The sequence below is a fragment of the Oryctolagus cuniculus genome, chromosome 1 (assembly GCF_964237555.1).
Source record: "Oryctolagus cuniculus chromosome 1, mOryCun1.1, whole genome shotgun sequence".
Classification (NCBI taxonomy): domain Eukaryota; kingdom Metazoa; phylum Chordata; class Mammalia; order Lagomorpha; family Leporidae; genus Oryctolagus; species Oryctolagus cuniculus.
The window spans coordinates 235,953,030-235,976,432 of record NC_091432.1 but is presented as its reverse complement, the minus strand read 5'-3'; the positions used below and the strand labels follow the sequence as shown (position 1 = coordinate 235,976,432).

At 71.8% G+C, this 23,403-nt stretch overlaps 1 protein-coding gene across 2 annotated transcripts in view; it reads right to left on the bottom strand.

The window, feature by feature from the left end:
- The window catches only part of RXRA (retinoid X receptor alpha), a 68,604-nt gene that overhangs the window by 12,968 nt on the left and 32,233 nt on the right, over nt 1-23,403 (bottom strand). The window contains exons 2-4 of one of the 2 annotated variants that reach the window (XM_070058845.1): nt 9,882-10,126; nt 6,303-6,453; nt 4,943-5,122 (exon numbers count right to left, since the gene is read on the bottom strand). In XM_070058845.1, the coding sequence (XP_069914946.1) occupies nt 4,943-5,122; nt 6,303-6,453; nt 9,882-10,126 (576 nt within the window). Of the gene's footprint in view, nt 1-4,942; nt 5,123-6,302; nt 6,454-6,542; nt 6,691-9,881; nt 10,127-23,403 lie in introns of those variants that run through there. The other variant, XM_070058851.1, reaches the window with a different exon arrangement.

Genomic DNA, 23,403 nt, shown 5'->3' with positions numbered 1-23,403 from the left:
CCAGAGGGCAGCTGTGGGGACGCGAGAGCTGCGCCTGCAGTGACCCCGAGGTCAGAGGTCCTGGGCAGAGTTCAGGACCTCAGCAGGACACAGCCACAGTGCAACAGCCACAGCTCAGCCAGTGGGGAAACTGAGGCAGGTGAGCCCAAGGGGCGTGACCAAGCTCCCAGGGCAGGGGGCAGCTTAGAGCTGCAGGCCCTGGGGTCAGCCGGCCGCAGCCCCCCCGCAGCTGTGTGGCCTTGAGCAAGTCCCCTCCCCGCCACAACCCAGCCATGCACCTGCCCCCGGGAGCGGCCTGGGCGGCCTTGGGAGCCCAGGGCTTTGTCCCCCAGAGACACCGCCCCCGCTCCGCCCACCCTGCTGGCCCAGCTCCGGGGGGTCTCCCTGGCGGGCATGGGTAGCCCCGGCCCAGGGCTGCGGTGCCCGGGATGCCTGGGGCTGGCAGGCGAGGGGGACTCTCGGGCACCCGGCTCCCCGCGGGGGCGGCCGAGAATTCATTAGCGCGTGTTTGCGAGCACTTTGAAGCTGTGAAGAGCCCGCGGCAGCTTCATTACAAATGTTACCGCGTCATTCATCGCCGGCGGGGGCGGGGCCGGGACTCAACTGCTGCCAGCTCCTGCGCCCGCGAGACGCAGTCATGTTTGACTTGCGCTCTGCTGGCGCCGGGGAGGCCGGGCGCGAGGCGTCTGCGGGGACGGCGCGGTGCAGGCGGCGCGGGGGTGGCCGGGGGAGACAGGAGCCTGCAGAGCCCAGCCGGCCGGGGCCCCAACCCTGCCCGCGGCGAGCGGACCGCAGCGGGGCAGACAGCTCTGCAGGGCGGGGGCCGGGTGCCCCCTCCTGCTCCGCGGGCCTGGGCAGGACTGCACCCCCAGCCCGCTGCCCCGGGCTCAGCGGGGGCCAGACGTCCTGCCGGGGCCTCGGGGTCCAGGTCCCTCCACCTCAGAGGGGGTGGCCTCCCGACCCACGAGGCGGACACGCGGACGGACACAAGGCCACACACGCATGTGCACACGCATGCACACACACCTGTACACGCCTGCACACCCCGACTCACGCTGGGGGGCTCCGCCAGGCAAGCACCGTGCCGTCACCTGCCGTGCTCCCCCGAGCCCACGGGGGTCGCACTGCCCACAGCACCACAGAGACGCGCTCGCCCAGTGGCACGGAGCTCGTCTGTGCCTACAGAACCCGTGCACGCACGCACACACATGCGCACACACGCACACGCACACACACCAGGCGCTGCCCCTTCTCTGCCCCAGTCCTTCGGGCCGGGGGACGCGGTACAGGAAGGAAATCGGGCGAGGCCTTCCTGGGGGTGGGAGGAAGCGTAGAGGGGGTGCCCCCCGCTGGCCCAGTGTCACCATCCCAGAGGGCAGGAGCCAGGCCTCCCCCATCCGACTGGGGTCCCGCCCCCCCGACCGGGCACACCTGCGGGCCCCCAGCCCTGCCCCGGCTGCTCTCACAAACAGGCCTGGGCGCAGCCCGGCAAGGGGCCAGGGCCCCACCCGTGGCTTTCCCAGGGGCCTCTGCCCACCCCGGCCCGGGAATGCAGCCCAGCAAGTCCCTGCGGCTGCCGTGGGCGCAGGCCCCTGCGGTTGCCCAACGGGAGATGCTATCTCCCGCAGCTCCCCTCACCAGAGGCACGGGGTGGGGGCCCCTCTGCCCCTGCACTGAGCCACCCGGGGGGTCCTGAGGTCGGCCAGGCCTGGTGGTCGCCCCGAGCTGCTTCCCTGGGGCACTGGGCCGCAGCCAGGCCCAAGGACAGCCTCAGGCCCCTGGGCTGTGCCCACGTGCCGGGCTGGGGGTCCTCACATCCCCCAGGCTCCAGGCCAGGGCACGCGCGGTGGGCAAATCGGCCTCACAGCTCCACCGAGGGCTGCCCTGCTGCCCGACCCCCCCAGCCCACAGCCCTGGCCGCCACCACCAGGGAGCCCTCCTCGCTGTGGTCTGCCGAGGAGAGGAGGGGTGAGGACCCAGGTACTAAAGCCCAGGAGAGCAGGGGTGAGGACCCAGGTACTAAAGCCCAGGAGAGCAGGGGTGAGGACCCAGGTGCTAAAGCCCAGGAGAGCAGGGGTGAGGACCCAGGTGCTAAAGCCCAGGAGAGCGAGGGGTACCACCCGGCCTGGGAACCTGATGGGCCCGGGGCAGGGGAGGGGGTGGGAGAGCCAGGCCTGCCCCTCCTCCTCTCTGTGGGCACAGGGGCCCTGGACGGGGGGCTCTGACCGCACGTCCATGACTCACACCCCAGCTGGAGTCGGGGCCCCCGCCTGGGCCAGGGGTCAGGACGGCGCTGCCCAGGTGACAAGCCCGGAGAGGGAGAAGGGCAGGAGTGACACCCAGGCCACAGGCTCTGGACCTCGACGAAGGTCCTGCCCACAGCCGGCCCGAGGCCCCACAGCCCACATGGCCACTGAGGCAGGGAGGGGCAGGTGCCCGGCGAGCACTAGTCTGTTGGCCGGTCGTGAGTGGACACCAGGAGGCGCCAGCCCGACGGCCCTGAGGCTGCACTGGGCGGGGTCACGGCTGGCGCCACACTCTCGGGCCTCGGGCACACCAGGGCCTGGCACCCAGGTGGCCAGGCCGTGGGGCCCTGGGAAGGAGCCAGCGCAGGCTGGACCCCCGTGGGTTCCTCCCCGGGGCTCGGAGTTGCCAGCCCCACCCTCAGCAGTCACTGGCCCCTGCAGCCCGGCACGGTGCTCACACGGCCCTCAGGGGACGTCCCCTCGCCCAGCCCGGCCCGAGGCCGGGTCAGGTGCCTCCTCCAGGCTGGCGCGGGGCCTGGGCTTCCCTGGAGCTGACCGCGCCCTGGGGGACTTGCCTGCTTACCCGAGGTCACTTCCAAGGGACATCAGTGCCTGGCACCAGGGCAGGCGCTCCACGAGGGAGCAGGCGCCCAAGTGCACCCAGGCCCACGTGCTGGGGCCTCCTCCGGAGCCTCCGGCCAGGCCTCGCACCCCCAGGCCTCCGGGACGTGAGCCCCACCCGGCCAGCTGCCCACCACGCCCCTGCCTCCCTGACTGTGAGGGGCGCCCAGAGACCAGGGCAGGAGCACGGCCCCCGCTGCCAACGTCTCCCCCAGGCTCCCAGCAGCACCAGAACGAGGTCTGGACAGCAGCCAGCCCCACACTGGACGCTGGATGCGGCCTGGACCCTCTGGGCCTCAGCTGCTCCTCCTGTACCGCGAGCACCAAGCGCACCACGAAACACACGTCCCAGGAGAACCACGTGGCCACGGCCACGGCACATTCCACGGCAGCCAAGCAGGAAACCCTGCAGGAGTGGGGACCAGCTCAGGTTCTGGTTTCTCAATGAGAACAACGGAAGCCGGGAAAACACACACACACACACACACACACGTACACACACATACCATGTACATGCATACGTGTGTGTACACGCATGCATACATACAAACGTGTGCACATGCACATACACACATGCATACATATACATACATACACACAAGCATACAAACACGCACATACACACGTGTACATACACACACCTGCATACACACATATATACACACATGCCCGTGCCCATACATACATGTACACACAGGTGTGCATACACACACACAAACCCACAAAGCAACGTGATGTCTGTAGCTCCCTGGCCCCACTGGGGCCACAGCTCAACAGGGAGGCGTTGGCAGAGAGCCCACGGGGCCCCGTCCATCAGGGGCCAGGGGGAAGGAAGCAAGACACGTGTGTGAGACCACGGGAGCAGCCACAGAACAGACATACGCATGTGAGGCCACAGGAGCAGCCACAGAACACACACGTGTGAGACCACGGGAGCAGCCACAGAACTGACACACACGTGTGAGACCACGGGAGCAGCCACAGAACAGACACCCACACGTGTGAGACCACGGGAGCAGCCACAGAACTGACACACACGTGTGAGACCACGGGAACAGGCACTGCGGCAACCGCAGCCCACGCCTGGCTGGACGCCTGGGCTCTCAGTGACCTCAGGGGAGTGGCCTCCCTGCCACCCACTCCCCACACCAAGTTCCGCCAGCACAACGGCTTCAAAGCCCTGAGCGGGGCCTGAGGCGCCTCCTGCAGGCGGCGACCCCGGGCAGGGGCAGGAGGGGCCCCATGAGGAAGCAGAGTGCGGGACGATGCCCCCACCCTGCCGGCCAGCGGGCGTGGCGACAGCCCACAGGTCTCAGGCGGCGCCCCAACATCACCCTCCCTTCACCGGGCACAGCCGGTCACAGCCGGAGAGCGGGACGCAGCCCAGGGCTCGGGGCACCCACTCTTCTCCCCGGCTCCTGCCCGTGGCCCCACGTGCTCTCCGGAAGGCTCGCTCCAGGCTGCCCGACTCCCGGAGCCCACTCACTGCTCCGTCCCCCAGCACGGACGCCACCAGGGAAGGTGGGGGACAGCGGCCAGTCTGCCCCGTCTCCTCGCTAATCCCAGGGCCTGGCAGACAGCAAGTGCCCAGTGCTGCCCTGAGAGCTACCTGCCCCCTCAGAGAGCAGGGCCCCGCCCCCAGCACTACCCAGTCCCGCCTCTCCCAGGAAGCCCCGCCTCTCCCAGGAAGCCTCACCTCTCCCAGGAAGCCCCGCCTCTCCTGGGGAAGCTCTGCCTCTCCCAGGAAGCCCCGCCTCTCCCGGGGAAGCCCCGCCTCTCCCAGGAATCCCCACCTCTCCCAGGAAGCCCCGCCTCTCCCAGGGAAGCCCCGCCTCTCCCAGGGAAGCCCCGCCTCTCCCAGGAAGCCCCGCCTCTCCCAGGAAGCCCCGCCTCTCCCAGGGAAGCCCCGCCTCTCCCAGGAAGCCCCGCCTCTCCCAGGGAAGCCCCGCCTCTCCCGGGAAGCCCCGCCCACCATACAGCAGCAGCAGCGCTGGATGAGCTCGGGCCTGGGTGCTGTGCTGGGCGTGGCCGGTGGAGCAGGGCCCCGCCCCCACCCCGCCCCCACCCGGGCCTACCTTCCCGCTTCATGCCCATGGCCAGGCACTTCTGGTAGCGGCAGTACTGGCACCGGTTCCGCTGCCGCTTGTCGATCAGGCAGTCCTTGTTGTCGCGGCAGGTGTAGGTCAGGTCCTTGCGCACCGTGCGCTTGAAGAAGCCCTTGCAGCCCTCGCAGCTGTACACGCCGTAGTGCTTGCCTGCGGGGCGGGGCCGTGAGCCGGGGGCAGGGCCTGGGGCCTGGGGGGGCACAGGGAGGGGGCCTGGGGCACGGGGAGGGGGCACGGGGAGGGCTCGGACACGGGGAGGGGGCCTCAGGCACGGGGGGGGGCACAGGGAGGGCTTGGACACAGCCCTCGCAGCTGTACACGCTGTAGTGCTTGCCTGCGGGGCGGGGCCGGGGGCGGGGCCTGGGGCACGGAGGGGGGGCAGGGGGAGGGCTCGGACACGGGGAGGGGGCCTCAGGCACGGGGGGGGGGCACGGGGAGGGCTTGGACACAGCCCTCGCAGCTGTACACGCTGTAGTGCTTGCCTGCGGGGCGGGGCCATGAGCCAGGGGCGGGGCCTGGGGCACGGAGGGGGGGCAGGGGGAGGGGGCCTCGGGCACGGGGAGGGGGCCTCAGGCACGGGGGGGGGCACGGGGAGGGCTTGGACACAGCCCTCGCAGCTGTACACGCTGTAGTGCTTGCCTGCGGGGCGGGGCCATGAGCCAGGGGCGGGGCCTGGGGCACGGAGGGGGGGCAGGGGGAGGGGGCCTCGGGCACGGGGAGGGGGCCTCAGGCACGGGGGAAGGGACACGGGGAGGGCCTGGACACGGGGAGGAGGGGCTCAGACCTGGGGGAGGGGCTTCAGACACAGGGAGGGTCCTCAGATGGGGGCGGGCCCTTGGACCAGGGGGCAGGGCCTCAGACATGGGGGAGGGGCTCAGACACGGCCCGCAGCTCTACACACCAGGGTGCTTGCCTGCCGGCACAGGGCTGCTGAGGGACTGCCGGGGTGTGGGGTGGGGGCGGGGCTCGGACACGAGGGCCGAGGCCAGGGCCAGCAGCAGGCTGGTCACTCTGCAGGCGGGGGTGGGGGCAAGTGTGGCTGGACACCTGGACAATTTCAGTGGCCTCAGGGAGCGAGGGCCCCGTGCCCCCACGCGAGTTCTGTCCGTGGACAAAACGGACTCCAAGAGACCCTGGGCTCCTGAGCCTGCCTGGGCGTAAGCTGGGCCCCGCCTCGCCCTCCCCACTGGGGGGGGGGGCAGACCCGCTCCCGGCCACAGGGGAGCCGGCTGGGGAGGGGCATCTGGGCCGCCGTGGGCTACCCAGGGGGACCCTTCCCCAGGCCCCAGACGCCCCGACTCCGGGCGCGGGTCCCCCCGCCAGGCCCTACCTGAGGAGCGGTCCCCGCAGATGGCACAGATGTGCTTGGTGAAGGAAGCCATGTTCCCCGAGGGGTGCGTGGGGACTTTGAGGACGCCATTGAGGCCCAGGGGGGGCTTGATGTCCTCGCTGCTGCTCACGGGGTTCATGGGTGAGTTCAGCTGCGGAGGCGGGGAGGGGGGTGACCAGGTGACTCTCAGCCCAGACACATGGCCGACCCCACCCCTGTCGGCCCCTGCCCGGCGCCCACCTGACCACAGGCAGCCTCTCATCAAGGAGACCCCAGAGGCCTCCTGGAGGGAGGAGAGCTGGGCTCCCCCACTGCCCTGCGGGGCCAGCTGGGGCGGGGTCCCCGGTCACGTGACCCGGGAGAGGGCACAGACACCGCCTGCGTCTGGGGCAGGGCCACCTTGCGGCCTTGCACTCCTCCCTGGCCCGCCGGGCCACCCGCCCCGCCTGCCCGCCCCGCCGGGGCGAGCGTGGGAAACTCACCCGGTCACCCTGGCAACAGCTGCCGCGTCGCAATGACACAGCAGTTTTGGTTCCGCTGCCTCCGCCCAGCTCTGCAGTCAGCGCAAAGGGCCAGGAGACACTTCCCACTGCCTCGCGCCTGCCCGCCGCCGCCGGCACCGCTGGCGGGACCCCAGCCCGGCAGCAGCCCCCATCTCCGCTTCTGCAAACCCCCAATGACTCGGAAAGCTGCTGAGTCGCCCGCGGCTGGCTCCAGGCCGCCTCCGGCAGAGGGAAGCTCTCGCCTTCCCCTCCTCTCGCTGCCCAGCCCCACCCCGTCTCCAGGGACAGGAAGAGCCCCCTGCAGAAGCCAGCACGCACAAAGCGCCCAAAGCCTCCCTCCGCTCCGGCCTCAGCGCCCTCAGCGCCCACAGCGCCGGGCACGACTCCTCTGGCCCCAGCCAGATCCAGGTCCCTCTCGGGCCGCAAGGGCGTGGACAGTTAACTCCTGCCAGGAGGCCTGGCTGCCTGCTCGGCCGGCTCGTCTCGCAGGGCGCAGGGAGCAGGATGGGGGCCCCGGGGGGCACGGGCACCCAGGGTCCCCCTGCAGAACGCCCCAAGCACGCAGCCGCAGACAGCAGGTGCAGAGACCACAGCAGGTCTCCCGCCGAGGGCCCTGGGTGCCGGCCTCGCGCTGTGGGGAGGGGGTGGGGTCTGAGTGCCCTCAGGAGGGTCAGGGCTGCCCAGAGCCAGCCAGGGGACAGGAGCACGCTCAGCCCTCACCCACAGCAACCAAGGCCCTGCCCAGCCCCAGCGCCCCGGGAGCAGAGCACCGACAACCCCGAGGCCACGGAGGGTGGAGCGGGGAGCCGGGGCCGGGGCCGGGCTCTGCTCCTCCATCCTCTGTGACTGGGGGTTTTCAGGGGGCCTCAGCTTCCGGTCTGCAGCCTGGGACAAGGCAGGGCCCACCAGAGGGCTGCAGGGGCCGCCCAGGACCCAGCGAGTACACGGTAGCTGCACCGCACAGGCTGGCGCGCGAGGCCCACAGCCCCCCGTGCGGCAGCACGCAGGCCCCGGGGGACGCCCGGCTGAGCTGGAGCGCGGAGGGCGGCACCCAAGGCACAAGGCAGGGCCACGCAGGGCAGTCTCGCCCGGCCGGGGTCAGTGCCGCAGCCAAGCCGGCTCCCGGGGTGCACGTCGGGCCACCCCTCTCCCGGGCCAGAGCTCTGGGCAGCCCCAGGAGCGGGGCCACGTGGGAACCCGGCCTCTGAGCAGTGAGGCCGGGCCACTGCCCACCCTCACTGCAGGCCCCAGGCTACCCCGGCTTCTCCAGGCTCCACCAGAGGGGGGCGGGGCGGCCACGAGGCCAGCTGCACGCGGGCGCCCAGGCACCTCCTCCCGTGCTCCTGCTCCATCTCCCCGGAGACCCCAGACGCCAGCAGACGCCACGCGTGACCAGGGTGCGGCCCGCCCCGTTTCCCCTTTCGGATCCCCGGCATTTATTTCAGTTCCTGCCTTGCCGATGCCCCACCCCGGCCCACTCCTCCAGCCCCCACACCTGCCACGCCCCCTCCCAGCCCTCGACCCCCTCTGGGCTCCAAGAGTGGGCTCTCGGGCCTCCTGGGGCCTCTGCTGTCCATCGGGCAGGGTCAGCCCCTCCGCAGGGCCCCCCACGCACACCCTCGGGCAGGCCCAAACACACGCAGCTCACAGGACGCAACCCTTGCGTGGAGCTGGCACGGGCCCTCTCGGCGAGCCAGGCCTGGCCAGGGGAGCAGTGGGCGCGAGGCTGCCGTCTGGCCCGGTCCCACGCACACTCCCGCTCCCCCGGGCTCCGGCTCGGGCCCGGAACAGGCAGCGCCGGGCAGCAGGCCAGGCCCTCCCCGACAGCAGCAGGAGTCCGAGCGGCTCGCGGGCTCCGCAGCCCCGCCTCTGCGGTTGTGGTTTCGGGCTGGGGGCACGTGCACCCCTCCCGCCGCCCTGAACTCCACCCACACGCCCACGAGCAGGAGGAACCTCAGGTTTCTACAACAGCCTGCTCAAACCCAGGAGCGGACCGGGCTTCCGGGGTGCTGCAGGAAGCCCCCGGCCAGCCACGCTCAGCCCGCGGCAAAACTGACCGCACGCCCGGCAGACCACAGCAGGAGAGGGCTGGGGCGCACCGCGCCGCCCCACCACCCCCGCCGCCCCGCCGCCCCACCGCCAGGCCCCTCATCAGCCTCAAAGGCGGCCGGGCTCCAGCGAGCACCTGCCGTGCACACGGGACAGGAGCTGACGCACACCCAGCCGGGGAGGCCGCAGGGTGCATGGGCACACCCACACCCAAGGCTGCTGCGCCTTAGGGTGGGGCTCTGGGGATGCAGGGGAGGGGGGGGGCGGGAGCAGAGCCACCCGCTGGCGGGGGCGGGGCAGCCACCTACAGAGCAGAGCCAGGCCTCCCTCCTGCTTGTCCCTGAGGGCCAGTGACGGGGAGGGGGCGCAGCAGGGCCTCTGTACCCCTGCCCAGGCTGGAGGGGCCTAGAAGAGCCAGTGACCTGGGCGGGGGGGGGGGGGGGGGCAGGGCCAGGCAGGCCCTCCAGGGCAGGAAGTGCTCCTCCAGACCCAGGCCTCCTGGAGCGGCCAGCACGCTGGGCACTTGCGAGAGCCCCGCTGGGGGCTGTCTGAAGAGGGGCCCAAGGCCCGGGGCGCTCTGGCCCCGAGGGAACAAACAGCGGAGTCCAACCTGGAAACCAGGAGGGGGCCCAGCTGGCCTCAGCAGAGCCTGCAGGGGCCTGGTGCTGGTCAAGGCACTGGAGACTGGGGGCAGTGCAGGTGCCGCCTAGCAGGCCGGGGTCCCGGGAGCCGCCGGGGCGTCTGTGGCAGCTCCAGCAGAGGCGCCGACACATCTTCGCCACGGCGGAGGGAGGGCGCACGCGGCTTCCCAGGTTCCCCATGGCAAGGCCCTGGGCCGTGCCAGGCACCAGCCGCTTCCCGACCCAGCCCGGGCAGTGCACCGACGGTGCTGTCAAAGCATCCGCGCAAACCCTAACCGCAGGCGAGGCCGCCGTGCCCGCGCGTGGGCAGAGAACCCAGGGCCGCCAGAGACCGCCCCCTCGGGGCTCAGAGCCAGGCCCCTCCACCCCGCCCCCCCGGCACTCACCTGGGGGCTACCGGTGCCGAAGCCCAGCGTGGGCGTGGTGGGCACAGACATGGAGTGTGGGCCCACGGGAGAGCTGATGACCGAGAAGGGCGGGCCCATGCCGTTGATGGGCGAGTGCAGCTGCCCCGGGGAGCCGAGCGCAGAGCCCAGGCCTGGCCCCAGGGAGGGGTGCAGCGAGGGGGCGGCCATGGAGCCCCGGCCCGTCGGGGAGTTGAGAGACGCCGAGTTCACCTGCGTGGAGAAGTCTGCAAGACAAGATGCCCGGGGGGCGGGGGTCAGAGGCCGCAGGGGACCCCGGTGCCCGCGCAGTCCCACAGCCCCCCGCCCCCAGGAGCACCCCCCGCCCCGAGGCTGAGGCAGCAAAGGCCTCGGCCCACTGGCCCGGGAGCCCGGGGCTGGGGTGGGCAGCGCGGCAAGGAGGGGTCTGAGGGGCCGAACGGGAGGGGGCAGGAGGACGCTTCACGGCCGGGAACGCGAGGCCCTGAGCGCGCAGAGCGGCCCACGCCGGGCCCACGCCAGAGGTCGGCAGGCAGCAGGTCCTCTGACTCGAGGTCTGGGGTCTGTGTGGCTCAGGGCGCGTCCCAGTGACCCCGTGGAGGGCCCGGGGGTGTGCAGCCCGCGCAGACGGGGCCCACGGGCACTTAACGAGCTCCTCACCCCGGCTTGGGAGGCTCCGGGGGTGGGGGCAGGATCCACTGCCCACAGGCCTGAGGGGCCGCGACAGCGGGGTCCCGGCAGCACCCCCCAAGCCCCTCCCCCACTGCTCCGCACGGCCGTCACAGGGGGATCGGGAGGCGGCCAAGACCAGGGGCACGAGTCCCAGGCCGGGGACACCCCGAGGCGGCTTCAGCCCCCTGCCCCTCGGAGTGGCCGCGTCCTGGCCAGGCTTGCTGACTGCCGGGACACCGCCAGCCCCAGGACACCCCTGGCCCAGCCACGCAGCGAACGTCAAGCCCTCAACCAGTCCTGTGAACCTGTCCAGAGATGGGGCCGGGCAGGTGCTGCCCCTGCGCCCGTCCCCACCCCGCCAGCTCCTCCCCCAGCACCCCTGGTCGGCGGGTCAGCGGCGGGCAGGGCCAGCTGGCGGCCACGGGGGCTTGAGGTGCTCCACCAGCAAGGTCACCCAACTGGAAATGACAAACAAGGAATCCCGGAGTCAGGTGGTGGCGGCACCTGTTGGCAGCGATCGGTACTTCAAACCAGCCCTCCTGGCCCTCAAGCCCCTGGGAGCGGCGGCCCACCGGGGGCTCACGGCTCTGCAATGCACACTCGCATCTCCGTGGGCACGGAACCCCGCGTCGCGGCCAGAGAAGCTGTGCCCGGCACAGGAATGGGCAGAGAGGCCTGCGAGGGGGGCTCTGCAGCTCCAGGGCCTCCAGGAGTGGCCCCTGGGCCCGTCCCGCCCTGTCCAAGCCCGCTTCCCCCGCTGTGCCGGGCACACACGCACAGGGAGCTCACAGGACGGCTCCCTGGCCCCGAGCCCCTTCCACTGTGACCAGAGAAGCCCCCAGCGGGTACGAGGGAGGGGCCGGGAACAACAAACCGGCTGCACCAATGGCAACCCAGCCAGAGGGGCAGGGTCCCTGTGAGGAGACCCTCTCCCCAGGCCCCGGCACCCCCAGAGAGCCTCTCAGACGTCTCCCCAGACCCCGGCCCCCCACGGAGCCCCCCCAGACATCTCCCCAGGCCCTGCCCCCACGGAGCCCCCCCAGACATCTCCCCAGGCCCTGCCCCCACGGAGCCCCCCCAGACATCTCCCCAGGCCCTGCCCCCACGGAGCCCCCCTAGACATCTCCCCAGGCCCTGCCCCCCATGGAGCCCCCCCAGCCATCTCCCCAGGCCCTGCCCCCCACAGAGCCCCCCAGCCATCTCCCCAGGCCCTGCCCCCACGGAGCCCCCCAGACATCTCCCCAGGCCCTGCCCCCACAGAGCCCCCCCAGCCATCTCCCCAGGCCCTGCCCCCACAGAGCCCCCCAGCCATCTCCCCAGGCCCTGCCCCCACAGAGCCCCCCAACCATCTCCCCAAGCCCTGCCCCCCACAGAGCCCCCCCAGCCATCTCCCCAGGCCCCGCCCCCATGGAGATTCTGAGCCCGGGGAGGAAGCAGCCCCTGGGTTCTCCCAACTTCTCAGTCACCGACCCTCGCTCGCAATCACGGGAAGACAGCACGGGGTGGGGGTGCCCCGGGAGGGTGTCTGCGGCCAGCTGGCAGTGCCCACCCTGAGGGAGAGGCCCACCCTGGGGGAGAGGCCCACCCTGGGGGAGAGGCCCACCCTGAGGGAGAGGCCCACGGGGCCCCGCGTGGACAGTCACGGCCACTGCCAAGCTGCCTGCCTCTCCCCAGCTGGAAGAGGCGGGAGCAGGAGGAGGAAGGGGGGAGGGGAGGAGTGGGGAGGGAGGAGAGGGAGCAGAGCCCGCCCTGGACACCAGCGCGGCCAGCCTGCACCCCACAGCTCCCCGGCCCCCCAGGGCCCTGCCCACGTCCAGCCCAGGCGTGGACGGGCTGGCAGGAGGCAGGCGGGGGAAACCAGCCAGGACGGGCTGCGAGAAAGGGGGCACAGGAGGAGCCCCGCCCTGGGACGGAGGCCCCGGCGAGGCACCCCCACGGCGGCCGCGGGTCCTGCTGCTGCCCCCCACCCCGGGCTGGGCCCTGCCTGTTTACAGAAACGTTCCGGTGGACACGGCGGGGGGGCGGGCCCTGCGGGCACTCTGGAATCTTCTGGGGAGGGACGCTTTCTGGCCAGCGAGGCAACCTTGCAAAGAAAACGCAAAAAACTGCCCAGACGCCTTCTGCCCGGGAGGGGGGCCCAGCGGCCGCTCGTCGGTCCCCACCAGAGCCGTACGTGGGACCCGCTGTCCACGAGACGCCCCAGGCCCACGCTGGGCAGCCACGGGGACGGAATCGCTCATCTGCACACCCCAGCACGGGCGGTGGGGGGTGGTGGGCAGACGCCCCAGCAGCCCCGTGGGAGAGGCGCTGGATTCCAGCCCAGGAAGCCTGCGTGGAGGAAGTGGCAGAGTGGCAGACAGCTCTCTCCACTGGCACCAAACAGACTCAAAACGCCAACAGCCGGAGGTCTGCAACCACAGCCGTGGCCTGGACACGGACGCCCAGAGGCCCCCACACCGGAGCAGGCCTGGGAACGCCCCTGGTCCCCAGGGCCTGTTGTGGGGGGCTCGACCCCATGCCCAGGGCCCACGGCAGGAAGTCTGGGGAACCCCCGCCAACTCTCTTCCGGCCCCTGCCTGGCAGGGGGGAGGCACGGGAAGCAGCAGGAAACAACAGTGAGGTGGGGGCGGGGCGGGTGGAGGCCACCCAGCCCCACCCCCACCCCACCCCACCCCGGGGTCTCACGGACAGAGCTCGAGCCCCCTCCACGCCCCCGCTACTTGCAGACCCAACCGGGGGCCATGCGACCCAGGGCCCGCGGAGCCCGGCAGGAGCCTCCGGACGGGGCGGGGGGCCGCGAGCAGCAGGCAAGGGAGCCAGAGCCGGTCGGGGCCAGGGGCCGAGCACGAGCTCCGGGCCTGGGGACCCCCCCCGGAACTGAAACCCTGCGGCGGGCGGCTCGTGGGCCTCGGGCTTCCTGGGACGCCCACCTCCGGCCCCACCTTCCCCTGCCCGCTGCCGAGGCAGAAGTGGCAAGGCTGGCGGGATGGCGCCAGGGCCTGGGGTGCTCAGGGCGGGGGAGGAGGAAGGAAGCGGCCGGGACCAGACAGGGCAGGCAGATGGGCCCCACACGGGACCAGACGGGGCAGGCAGACAGGCTCCACACGGGAGGGCTGTGGGGGACGGGGGGCTCCTGCCCAGCCGAGACGCCCTGGGGCGCCCCAGCCCCTGGCTGAGGAATCCCAGGCAAACCCTGAACCCCCTGGAGCCTCAGTCTTCCCTTCTGTAAAGTGGGCGCGTGGTCTGGCGACCGCTGTAGGACAGGCTCCGAGCCCCCACTGGGGGCAGCGAGCGGCTTCCCCCCCCTGCAGAAGGCGACCCCAGTCCGGGACGACACCTCGGCTCTTCCGGGCCGATCTGTCCTTTTCCGGACTGATGGCCTTGGCGCCGAGTCTCCTTCTCCTTGGCGGGGGCCCAGGGCCCACCTGGCCCTCACGACGGTCAGAAGAAACCCAGGCCTGTCCCCCACGAACCTGTGAGCCCACAGCAGGCGAGCTCGGGGGCCCCTCGCAGAGGCCCCCAACTGCCCAGCGGGCCCCGCTCCCCACCCCAGCCAGGTCCCGACAGCCGGTCAGCTACGGGGACCACCTGGGCCCCACTCGCCTCGGGCACCCACGGGCGGTGGCCGCCGGGCTGTGGGCTGGCCCCCACGGGCGGTTCTCCCCCACAGCACCCATCACTCACACCGCCCTGCCCGGCCTCCCGAGACACAGGTGGGCACCCACCAAGCCCGAGGGAGGGGGCAGAGTGAGCGAGCTGCTCCCCAGAGCGGCGGCCGTGACCCCGGAAGCCGGGGTGGGAGGGCCGCAGGCGCAGCCCTCTCGTCCGGCCACGGCCCTGGGAGCGCTGCCCCGCAGGGCTCCGCCTGACCACAGGCCGTCCAAGCAGTTCACCTGCCAACCTCCCAGCACGGCTTCCGGCATGGGTCTCCCCCTCCCTGAGCCCGGCCCGGCTCCCAGCAGGGGACCGGCAGGACCCTCCCGCAGCCCCCGGCTGTGAGCACAGGGCGGCTCACCCAGCACCAAGTCTCAGCCGAGACACCGACCCAAGGCCCCTGGGTGCTGACTGAGCCGCAGCCCGGGGCACAGGGAGATGCAGCGCCAGGCCCAGAGGGTCCGACCAGGGAGCCCCCGCAGTGACAGCACGGGCGCGGCTGTGTCTGTGCGGGCCTCCAGCAAACACTAAGCAACCACCGTGCATCGTCACAGCACCGTCATCACCAGCTTCACCGTCACCGTCACCAGCGTCACCGTCACCACCATCACCGTCATCGCCATCACCACCATCAGTCACCACCATCACCGTCACCGTCATCACCAGCATCACCGTCACCATCACCACCATCACTGTCACCATCACCGTCATCACCGTCACCATCACCACCAGCATCACCATCACCGTCACCATCACTGTCACCACCATCACCACCACCACCACCATCACTGTCACCGTCGTCACCATCACTTTCACCACCATCACAGTCACCATCACCACCATCACCACCGTCATCACCATCACTTTCACCACCAGCATCACCATCACCGTCACCACCATCACTGTCACCGTCATCACCAGCATCACCGTCACCATCACCACCATCACTGTCACCGTCATCACCATCACCATCATCACCACCATCACCGTCATCACCATCACTGTCACCACCATCACCACCACCATCACCACCATCGTCGCGTGGCGGGGACGGTGATGATGACAGCAGTGACGAGGGCACGGGGTGACGGAGAAGGGGCAGTGTTGATCCCACAGGGGCGAGGCCGCCCGCGTGTCCACTGAGCACGCGGGAAACCGGTGGGTTTTGCCACAGTGGCAAAGGGACAGTGCTCAGGTCCCCTGGGTTGTGCCGAGACCTAGGACCTGGCCAGGGACAAGGCTGAGAACAGGAAGCGGTGCCCAGGCGGGCAGCCTCCAGGCCCAGCCCACTCCCACCAGGGGCGCTGTGGTTGGCCCCGTGCTGCCAGGTGCGGCCAGAGCCCGGCCACAGGGAGAGAAGTGGAGCGCACGGCCGGAGGAAGGGGCCGGGTGGGGGCTCGAGCGAGCAGCCGGCACCTGCACCCACCACCAGGCGAGGGCTGAGGGCCTCAGGTGCCCACACCCAGGGCCTGAGGCTGCCCCTCCACGCCCACTCCCAGAGGCCCGGAGCCCCCGAAGCCCCAGGTGTCAGCCTAGGCCTGGCTACGCCAACCACATTGTGTCCTGTCACAGGCCACCAGCCCCGCGACGGGGAACCCCCGGCAGGCAGAGGCCACGGAGCCCACTGACCTGAGGCAGCAGGGCCCAACCACCACAGGACGGGGTCCTGGAGCTGCGCCCACCCCCAGGGTGGACCCCCACCTCCCACTGCCCTCTCAGCACTGCCCTGTGTGTCCTGGGGTGCAGCATGGAAAGACCCCACCCCCAGCCACGCGCACCTCCCACCTGGCTCCGGCCTGCCTGCAGCTCAGACGCCCAAACCTAGCCCAGAGCCCCGGCTCCCGGCGCGGCCCTGCTTCCCCGGGACCCCGGGGCTTCCCAGTTCTGGGCAGGGCTGGCCCAGGGAGGACACGCGGGCTGACCCAAAGTGCCTCGTGCAGAGCCAGGCCCCAGCGACAAGGGCCACTGCTCTGTGTGCACAAGGGACACTGGTGCCCAGGGTGCAGGCCACACACCACTCCGGAGACAGTGAGGCCAGCGAGGAATCGGTGGGCCCCACAGTGAGGACCCCCTCCCCTCCCCGCCCCACCCTTGCCAGTGCCGAGAAAGGAGCCGGGAGAGGTCACAGGTGGCGACAGCCTAGGGTCCCCTCCAGCCCTGTCTCCCCGCGAGATGGTTCCCAAAATGGGGCCCCTGCAGGGGACTCCCAGGCAGAGGCCAGCTGAGGGCCACCAGCCCAGGGCGATGCTGAGGCCTGCTGGGGAATCCCAGGAGCCACCCCGCCCCTGCCCCCGCCCCGCTGGGCACAGCAGGCGGCACTGCCCCACCTGCTGCCCAGGGGTGAGACCCAGCTAAGACGACGGGGCACAGGGGGTGCCCGGGACCTGCAGGAACCTCCCCGTGGGAGAAGCCAGAGCCACCAAGGGGGTGTGGCCAAAGGAACGGGGCCACCAGGGACCGGCCCCACCTGCACGCGGCCCCTGGCGCTCCCAGGCACAGCCAGGCCGCCCCGCACACGGCGCTGGGAGCGGCAGTCGCCACCGCCCCACCCTCCCGCACGTGCGCAGGGCTCACGGGCACCTGACAGAAGCAGAGGCGGCGCCGGGGCTCGGGCAGGAAGCAGCCCCCCCCAGCCCCCGCGCGAGCCGCTCCCAGGCCCCCAGCTCCAGCATGGGGGGCCCGGGGAGACGCTCACCTCCCCACGGCCAGACGGGCTCCGGGTGCCGCAGCCTCCCCTCCAGGCTGCCCCCCCACTGTCCCCAGGACCGCGCAGCAGCGCCCGCCCAGGGCCTTCCAGGAGGGAGGGGAATTCCTGGAGACGTCCCGCCGGCCTCACGGCTGTGGCCACAGAGGGGGTGCGGGGCCGGCGGCCGCGGGCGCGCGCGGGCGGTTTCTCCGCGGCAGGGAAAGAAGTGATTCTGGTTTCATTTTGAGCCACGTTGCTCTGGGTGGCGCAGAGGCCCCCCCCAACCCCGCTCTGTCGTGGAACCCAGGGCTGTGCTGCTCACCGCGTCTCTCTGGTCCTCACTCGCACGCCCCGCCGCTGCCGGCACCCCCCACGCCTGTCCCCCTCCACCCCGGCAGCTCCCCACGGCTGCACTGCGATCCCCCGGCAGCACCCAAGCTGGTCTGTTGTGGACGGCATGGTGGGGGCTCTGCAGACAAGGCCAGGGCCAAGGCCACGAGACAGATGCTGGAAAGTGGCCTGAGGGACTTCAGCATGCCCCCCGCCACCCGGCTGGGCAGGCCTGTGCCACGGCTCACGGCGCCCTGGGCCACACCAAGGCCCCGCCGTCCCCCCGCCCCAGCCACCCAGCTGGGCAGGCCTGTGCCACAGCGCCCTGGGCCACACCGCTGCCCACCTGCAGGCCAGGTGAGACCCCGCCCCGTGAGGGCCCTGTCGCAGGACACAGCGGCCCAGGTTTGCCGTGAGATGACAGCCCCGCATCAGATCCCTTCCTGCAGCCACCGCACGGCCCAGAGCTGAGGGGGCCTTGCCCTCCAGGTTACCAGGGTGTGAACCCCGAGCCCCCTGGGACCCCCAACAGCAATCGGAGCCCCGGCTGCAAGCAGAGGCTTTGGTCTGAGGGGAGCTGAGCCCAGAGACGCCCCGAGCAGGCTCCCGGTCCCCAGCGAGGCGCCCTGGGTCCGTCACCGACATGGCACAGCACACGGAGAGCTCGCACCCGGCACCCTGCTCCAGGCGGCCGGCCGCTCGGCCAAGGAAACAGGGTCCCGGGCGCCGTCCATCACACTGCACAGGGCCCCCCCTGGGAAAGCGAGGCGACCCAGCTCCCGCGCTGGCCGCCTCCCCGGGAAAGCCGTGCCCCCCCTCTGAGCCTCAGCCGGCCCCGGAACCCGGGAGCAGGGCAGCAGCTTCTCCCGGGGACACCGTGAGGCACCTGTGCGCCACGAGGGCCGGGCCTGCCTTGGCCAGACACACAAGGGCCCTTGTTAGAAGACCAGCGGGGAGCCGGCCCTGGCCTCCACCAGCGCGAGGTGGGGACCCGCTGACTCCCAGCCCCGCCTCCCCAGAGAGGGGTCCCTACGCCCGCCTGACAGCAGCCTGCACAGACACCCAGGGCGAGGCGCAGGCTGGGGCCAGCCCCGACGGCTTCAGGCAGCCCGGGCCCCACTGCTCCCCTGCAGGGGTCCCAACGCGGTGGACCCATCCCCCACCCCCACCCCGATCCCCCAAGTAGACGAATGAATGCCCATGGCTTTCCCAGCCCCCGCTTCCTCCCCAAAACACGAGAGGCAGCCACCACCACTCCCCCAGCCGTGCAGTCTGAGGCAGGGCCCTCTGCCCACACGCCTAGAGCCTCGGTCTGCTCTCGGTCTGCTCGGGTGTGGGAGGAAGCGGCCCAGGGCCCACAGCAGGGACCCGGGCTGCTCGGCAGCCGGCCCAACCCTCACAGGGGCACCTCAGCCCCCAGCGCCAGCCAGCAAGGGTCCCCAGACCCTCTCCCCCTACACCCCTCCCCAGCGACACCTGGCACCCTCCAGGTGCCCTTGAAACCCCCTCACCTGCCAGCCACCTGCGGTCCCCCGCCCGCCAGGCCAGGCCCCCTCCCGAGAGCGAGGCCAGCAGGTGCAGCCGCATGGCCAGGGCAGGCGGGAGGTCCCACCACGGGGGTGGCCCCCACAGCCCCCAGCCCGCCGGCTCGGGGTCCTGCGGCCTCAGGCGATGCAGCGTGGCGGCTCGGGGCACCGACGGAGTCTGGGGTGTCGGTAGCCGGGGAGGGCCGGCCTCAGCGAGCAGCCGGGAGCCGCCAGGAGCGAGTGGTGCCGGCACTGCCCGCGGCCCAGTTCCCTTTTCCCAGGGCCCGCCCGGCCCACCACCCTCACCCAGACACCTGTGACCACAGCCGGCTCCCCAGGGCCAAGACCAAGAGCTTCTTGGAAGAGGACGAGGGCTCTGGCCGCATTTCCTCATCCGACAGGACCGGCACAGGCTGCGGGTGGCGGCTCGCGGGCCTGGGGCCCAGACGCGGGCCGACACCAGCTCAAAGCCGGCTCCTCCACCAGCCACTGCCCGGCTACAAGTGGCCCAGAGGACCCGGCCAGGCGTGGGGCGCCCGGTGCCAGTCAGCACCCAGCCTGGACAGCGGCCCCACCACGGCCGCCACCTGCTCCCCAGCAGCGAACCCTGGGGAGCATCTGGGTCCCGGGAGGGGGCCCTGCAGGGGGAGAGACCCGGAGCCCCAGGCCTGCAGGACGGGGTGGATGTGGGAAGGCGGGGGAGGGAGCCCCGGGGGCTTCAGGAAGGAGGCGGCCCTCGTGGCCCCCAGGTCCTCCCAGCCGCACAAGGGGACCATTCTTCCAGGCACAGGGTGCCTTTTGTGGCCCGTCGGCTGCAGGGGCTCAGGGGCGCAGCACACAGCCTTCCGCCCCACAAGTGGCGGTCCTCGGCCCCACCCCCCGCAGGCCCGAGGCCCAGCCAGCTCTGGCCACACCGGGCTGCCCCGCCGAGGCTGCTCGGACACGGCCGGAGCCCAGCCCAGGCTGCTTCCTGTCTGCCCCACCAGTACTGGGGACAGACGGAGATGCCACCAGGGCTGCAGGGGACCCCACGTCCCTGGGGACCCCTCCCGTGGCCACGGGAGCTGGCCCTGGCGCACGCACAGGGAAACCCCCAGGACTGGAGCAGGCGCCTCCCTTCCTGGGCCAGAGAACCCTCACAGCCAGGCTGACCAGGCTGATGGCCTAGCACGCCCTGCACGGCTCAGCATGGCCCCAAGGGGCCTGGGGCCGGACCCAGCCCTCCAGGGCCTCAACGCCCCACCCCCCACCCCGCACGTGCGCCCCAAGGGTCCCTGTGAATCCCCAACTCCTGGGCCTGTCTCTGCCGCCCATCACAGCCCCGCATCCCACGTCCCAGCTCACTTCCAGCGGCACCCGGAGCCCAGGCACCCAGGCAGAGTCCCCCGGGGCGACGGTGCTAGCGGCGGGGCCTGACCGCAGTGGGGGAGGGGACGCGGCGGCGGGTCCTGGGCGCCCTGGGTGTTTCCTACGAGCACAGCAGCCTGCAGCCTGATCCCACGCAGACCCCACCCAGCGGGTCCCCAGGTCCAACCTCCAAGCTCCCTGCTGGTCTGGCTCTGGGCAGGACCACCAGGACGGGTGGGCAGGGGTCACAGCCCAGCCTCCCTCGCCCCCACCCAGCCCCAGTGCAAGTGGCAAACCAGCCAGCCCAGCTCTGGCGGCAGGTCAGCCGTGACCCCACATCTTCCCCGCCCCTGGGGTCAGCCATGACCCCTGCATCCTCCCCCCCGCTGGGGTCAGCTGTGACCCCGCATCCTCCTCGTGCCCCAGGGTCAGCCGTGACCCCGCATCCTCCCCCCCGCTGGGGTCAGCTGTGACCCTGCATCCTCCTCGCCCCCCAGGGTCAGTCGTGACCCCCACATCCTCCTCCCGCCGGGGTCAGCCGTGACCCCGCATCCTCCTCGCCCCCCAGGGTCAGTCGTGACCCCCACATCCTCCCCCCTCCGGGATCAGCCATGACCCCCACATCCTCACTCCCCAGGGTCAGTCGTGACCCCCACCTCCTCCCCCCCAGGGTCAGTCGTGACCCCCACCTCCTCCCCCCCCAGGGTCAGCCGTGACCCCCACAACCTCCCCCACCCCGGGGTCAGCCGTAACCCCGCATCCTCCTCCCCCGCCGGGGTCAGTCGTGACCCCCACATCTTCCCCCACCCCGGGGTCAGCCGTAACCCCACATCCTCCTCCCGCCGGGGTCAGCCGTGACCCCGTATCCTCCTGGCTCCCCGGGGTGGGGTGCTCCGTCCGCAGCAACCAGAGAACACGAGGCCCCAGCACCGCCCTGCCCGCCTGTCCCCTCGGCCCCACGGGTGACCACGAGGCCACCCCTTGGAGCCGGCACAGGTGCATCTCCCGACTTAGCAGGGTCCCCCACCCTGGCAGCCAGGCTCCCAGCCCACCGCGCCCCACCTCGTCCAGCCCCGCATGGCACACACAGAGCAGGCAGCTGGCCAGCGGCAGGGCCGGCCCCGCTGGCCAGGGAGCCTCAGGTGCAGTGCTGACAACCGGAAGGCGGCGGGGCCCGACGCGTCAGGTGGCCCAGGAGCCGGCAGCACGGCTGCACCGGGCACCACCAAGGGCCTCTCGGCCACATCTTGCCAAGTCAGCCTCCCAGGGCAGGCCCGGCCAGCGGGGCTCGGACGCGGAGCGAGCCCCACGGGTGTGCAGGGCAGCAGGGGGCGGGCGCGCCTGCCTGGCTGGGAGCCCGCGTGCAGATCCTTTTTCAACTCGGCCACCGCGGGCACCGGGCAACACCGCCAACCGGGCCGGCACCCAGAGCCACCATGGGCTTCCCAGCACCCATCGCACCAGCCACCCTGCGTGAGGGGGACACGTCCCCCCCAAGCACCCCAAGCGGCTCGCAGCCCTGTCCCCGAGGCACAGGTCCCATCGTGTCCAGTCTCCTGCCTCCGCCCCACCTCTCCAGGCACGCGAGCAGAACGTCTGGCTTCCCCCCTGAGCCTGTGGCCTGGCCCCCGGCCTTGCTGGCCCAGCTGCCAGCTCCTGGGCCCCAGGGGTGCCGGCCGTGCCCTGCCACCCACCCCAGGCCTCAGCCCTCACAGCCATGGGGCCCTGGCCAGAGCACCCTGTGCCCAGCGTGCAGCCAACACGCAAGCCACCCACAGGCCTCTGCTTCCTTCCTCCTGCGTGGGCCGAGTGAGCAGGCAGGGCCGGGGCGGGAGGCGGTTAAACTGAGCCCTGGGTGCCTGCCCCCACCTCAGTCCACCGCCTGCTGCCCCACTCAATCCTGGCAGGCCGTGCACGCCCATGTGTGTGTGCACGTGTGTGCATGCCGGCACACGTGTGTGTGTGCACATGTGCTTTGGGGGGTCAGGGGTCCTCAGCTCAGCGACCAAGGGCCGCCAGCAAGGCCCAGCCAGACGGCAGCCTTTACCAAAGCCCTGGCCTGGGGTGGCAGGCGAGGAGGGGCTGCCCCCCGGGGTGCCCCCCCTGTGCGGCCCAGAGCCGTCCCCTCCCCCAAAAGGCCAAGTGCACTTCTTCCTCCGACCCCGCCCCCACGAGGCACAAAGCCCTTTCTGTGTGGGGCCTGCTGGGGACCCCCAGGAGGCCAGAGCCAGGGGGAGCCCACCCCACCCCAGCTCCCTCAGGGCTCTATCCCAACCCACACACCAGCTGGCCAGGTCCCCACAGAGCCCAGCCTCGCCAAGCCACCGGGTGGTCATCCTCCCCAGCCATCCCTGGTCCCCTCTGGGTCTCTCTGCCAGGGCCACCTCCTCCAGGAAGTCTTCCCTCCTGCTCTCAGACCAACACAGAGGATCTAACAGGGCCATAGCTCTAAGAAGTCACCGGGAGCCCTTGGCCCAGCTCTGGTGGTCCTAGCTGAGGTCCAAGGCCACTGGGACACGTGACACCGGCCTGAAGGGTTCCTACTTCTCTGGCCACCCAGGCCCCGACCTGGCCCCTCAGCAGAGACCCCAAGCCCTGACTTGGCCCCAGCTCAGGTTCTGTGGGAGGCCCCAGGCAGGCCCCCCACCCCAGCCCTGCTCCCTGGCGCCAACCCATGGGCGGCCAGCGGCAAGCCCCAGCATGACCCCCGCCCCGCCCCGGCCCGGGGCCTGAGTGACTCAGGCGGCCGCCCACCTCGCACGCACAGCGTACACACACACCTGTCCGGGCTTGATGCCGCCGACGGCAGCAGCGCCCAGGCGTGCAGGCCCACCGGCCAGCAGGAACGTGGGGGCCGTTCTCCCGGACACCGCGGGCCGGCCAGGCCTTGCGGGGGAGGGGCTGCAGTGAGGGGTCCACAGCCCTGCAGCCCCCAGGTCGGCCTGGGGCCCCCAGCCCAAATGCAGGTCCCAGGGCCTCTGGATTCGAGTTCAGGGAAGGCGGAGCTTCCTCCAGGGTGAGGCCACCAAGGGCCCAGGCAGGGGAGGGGCCCGGAGCAGCTCAGAGCCCGGTGCCTCTCTCCCACCTACGGACAGGAGCCCGGGCCCTGGCAGCTGTGGGAGCCACACCTCCAGGGGTCCAGAGAGACGGGACACGGCTGGGTGCTGGGGTAGGGGGAGGCCTGGCCCAGGCTGGCCCGGAGCCCCTCAGCCTGCGTCCCGCCTGCCACCGCCGCCCCTCCCCGCCCTCCTAAGCCCCCAGGACCCAGTCTGTTCCCCCTGCAGCAGCTCCCCCACAGACGGCCACTAAG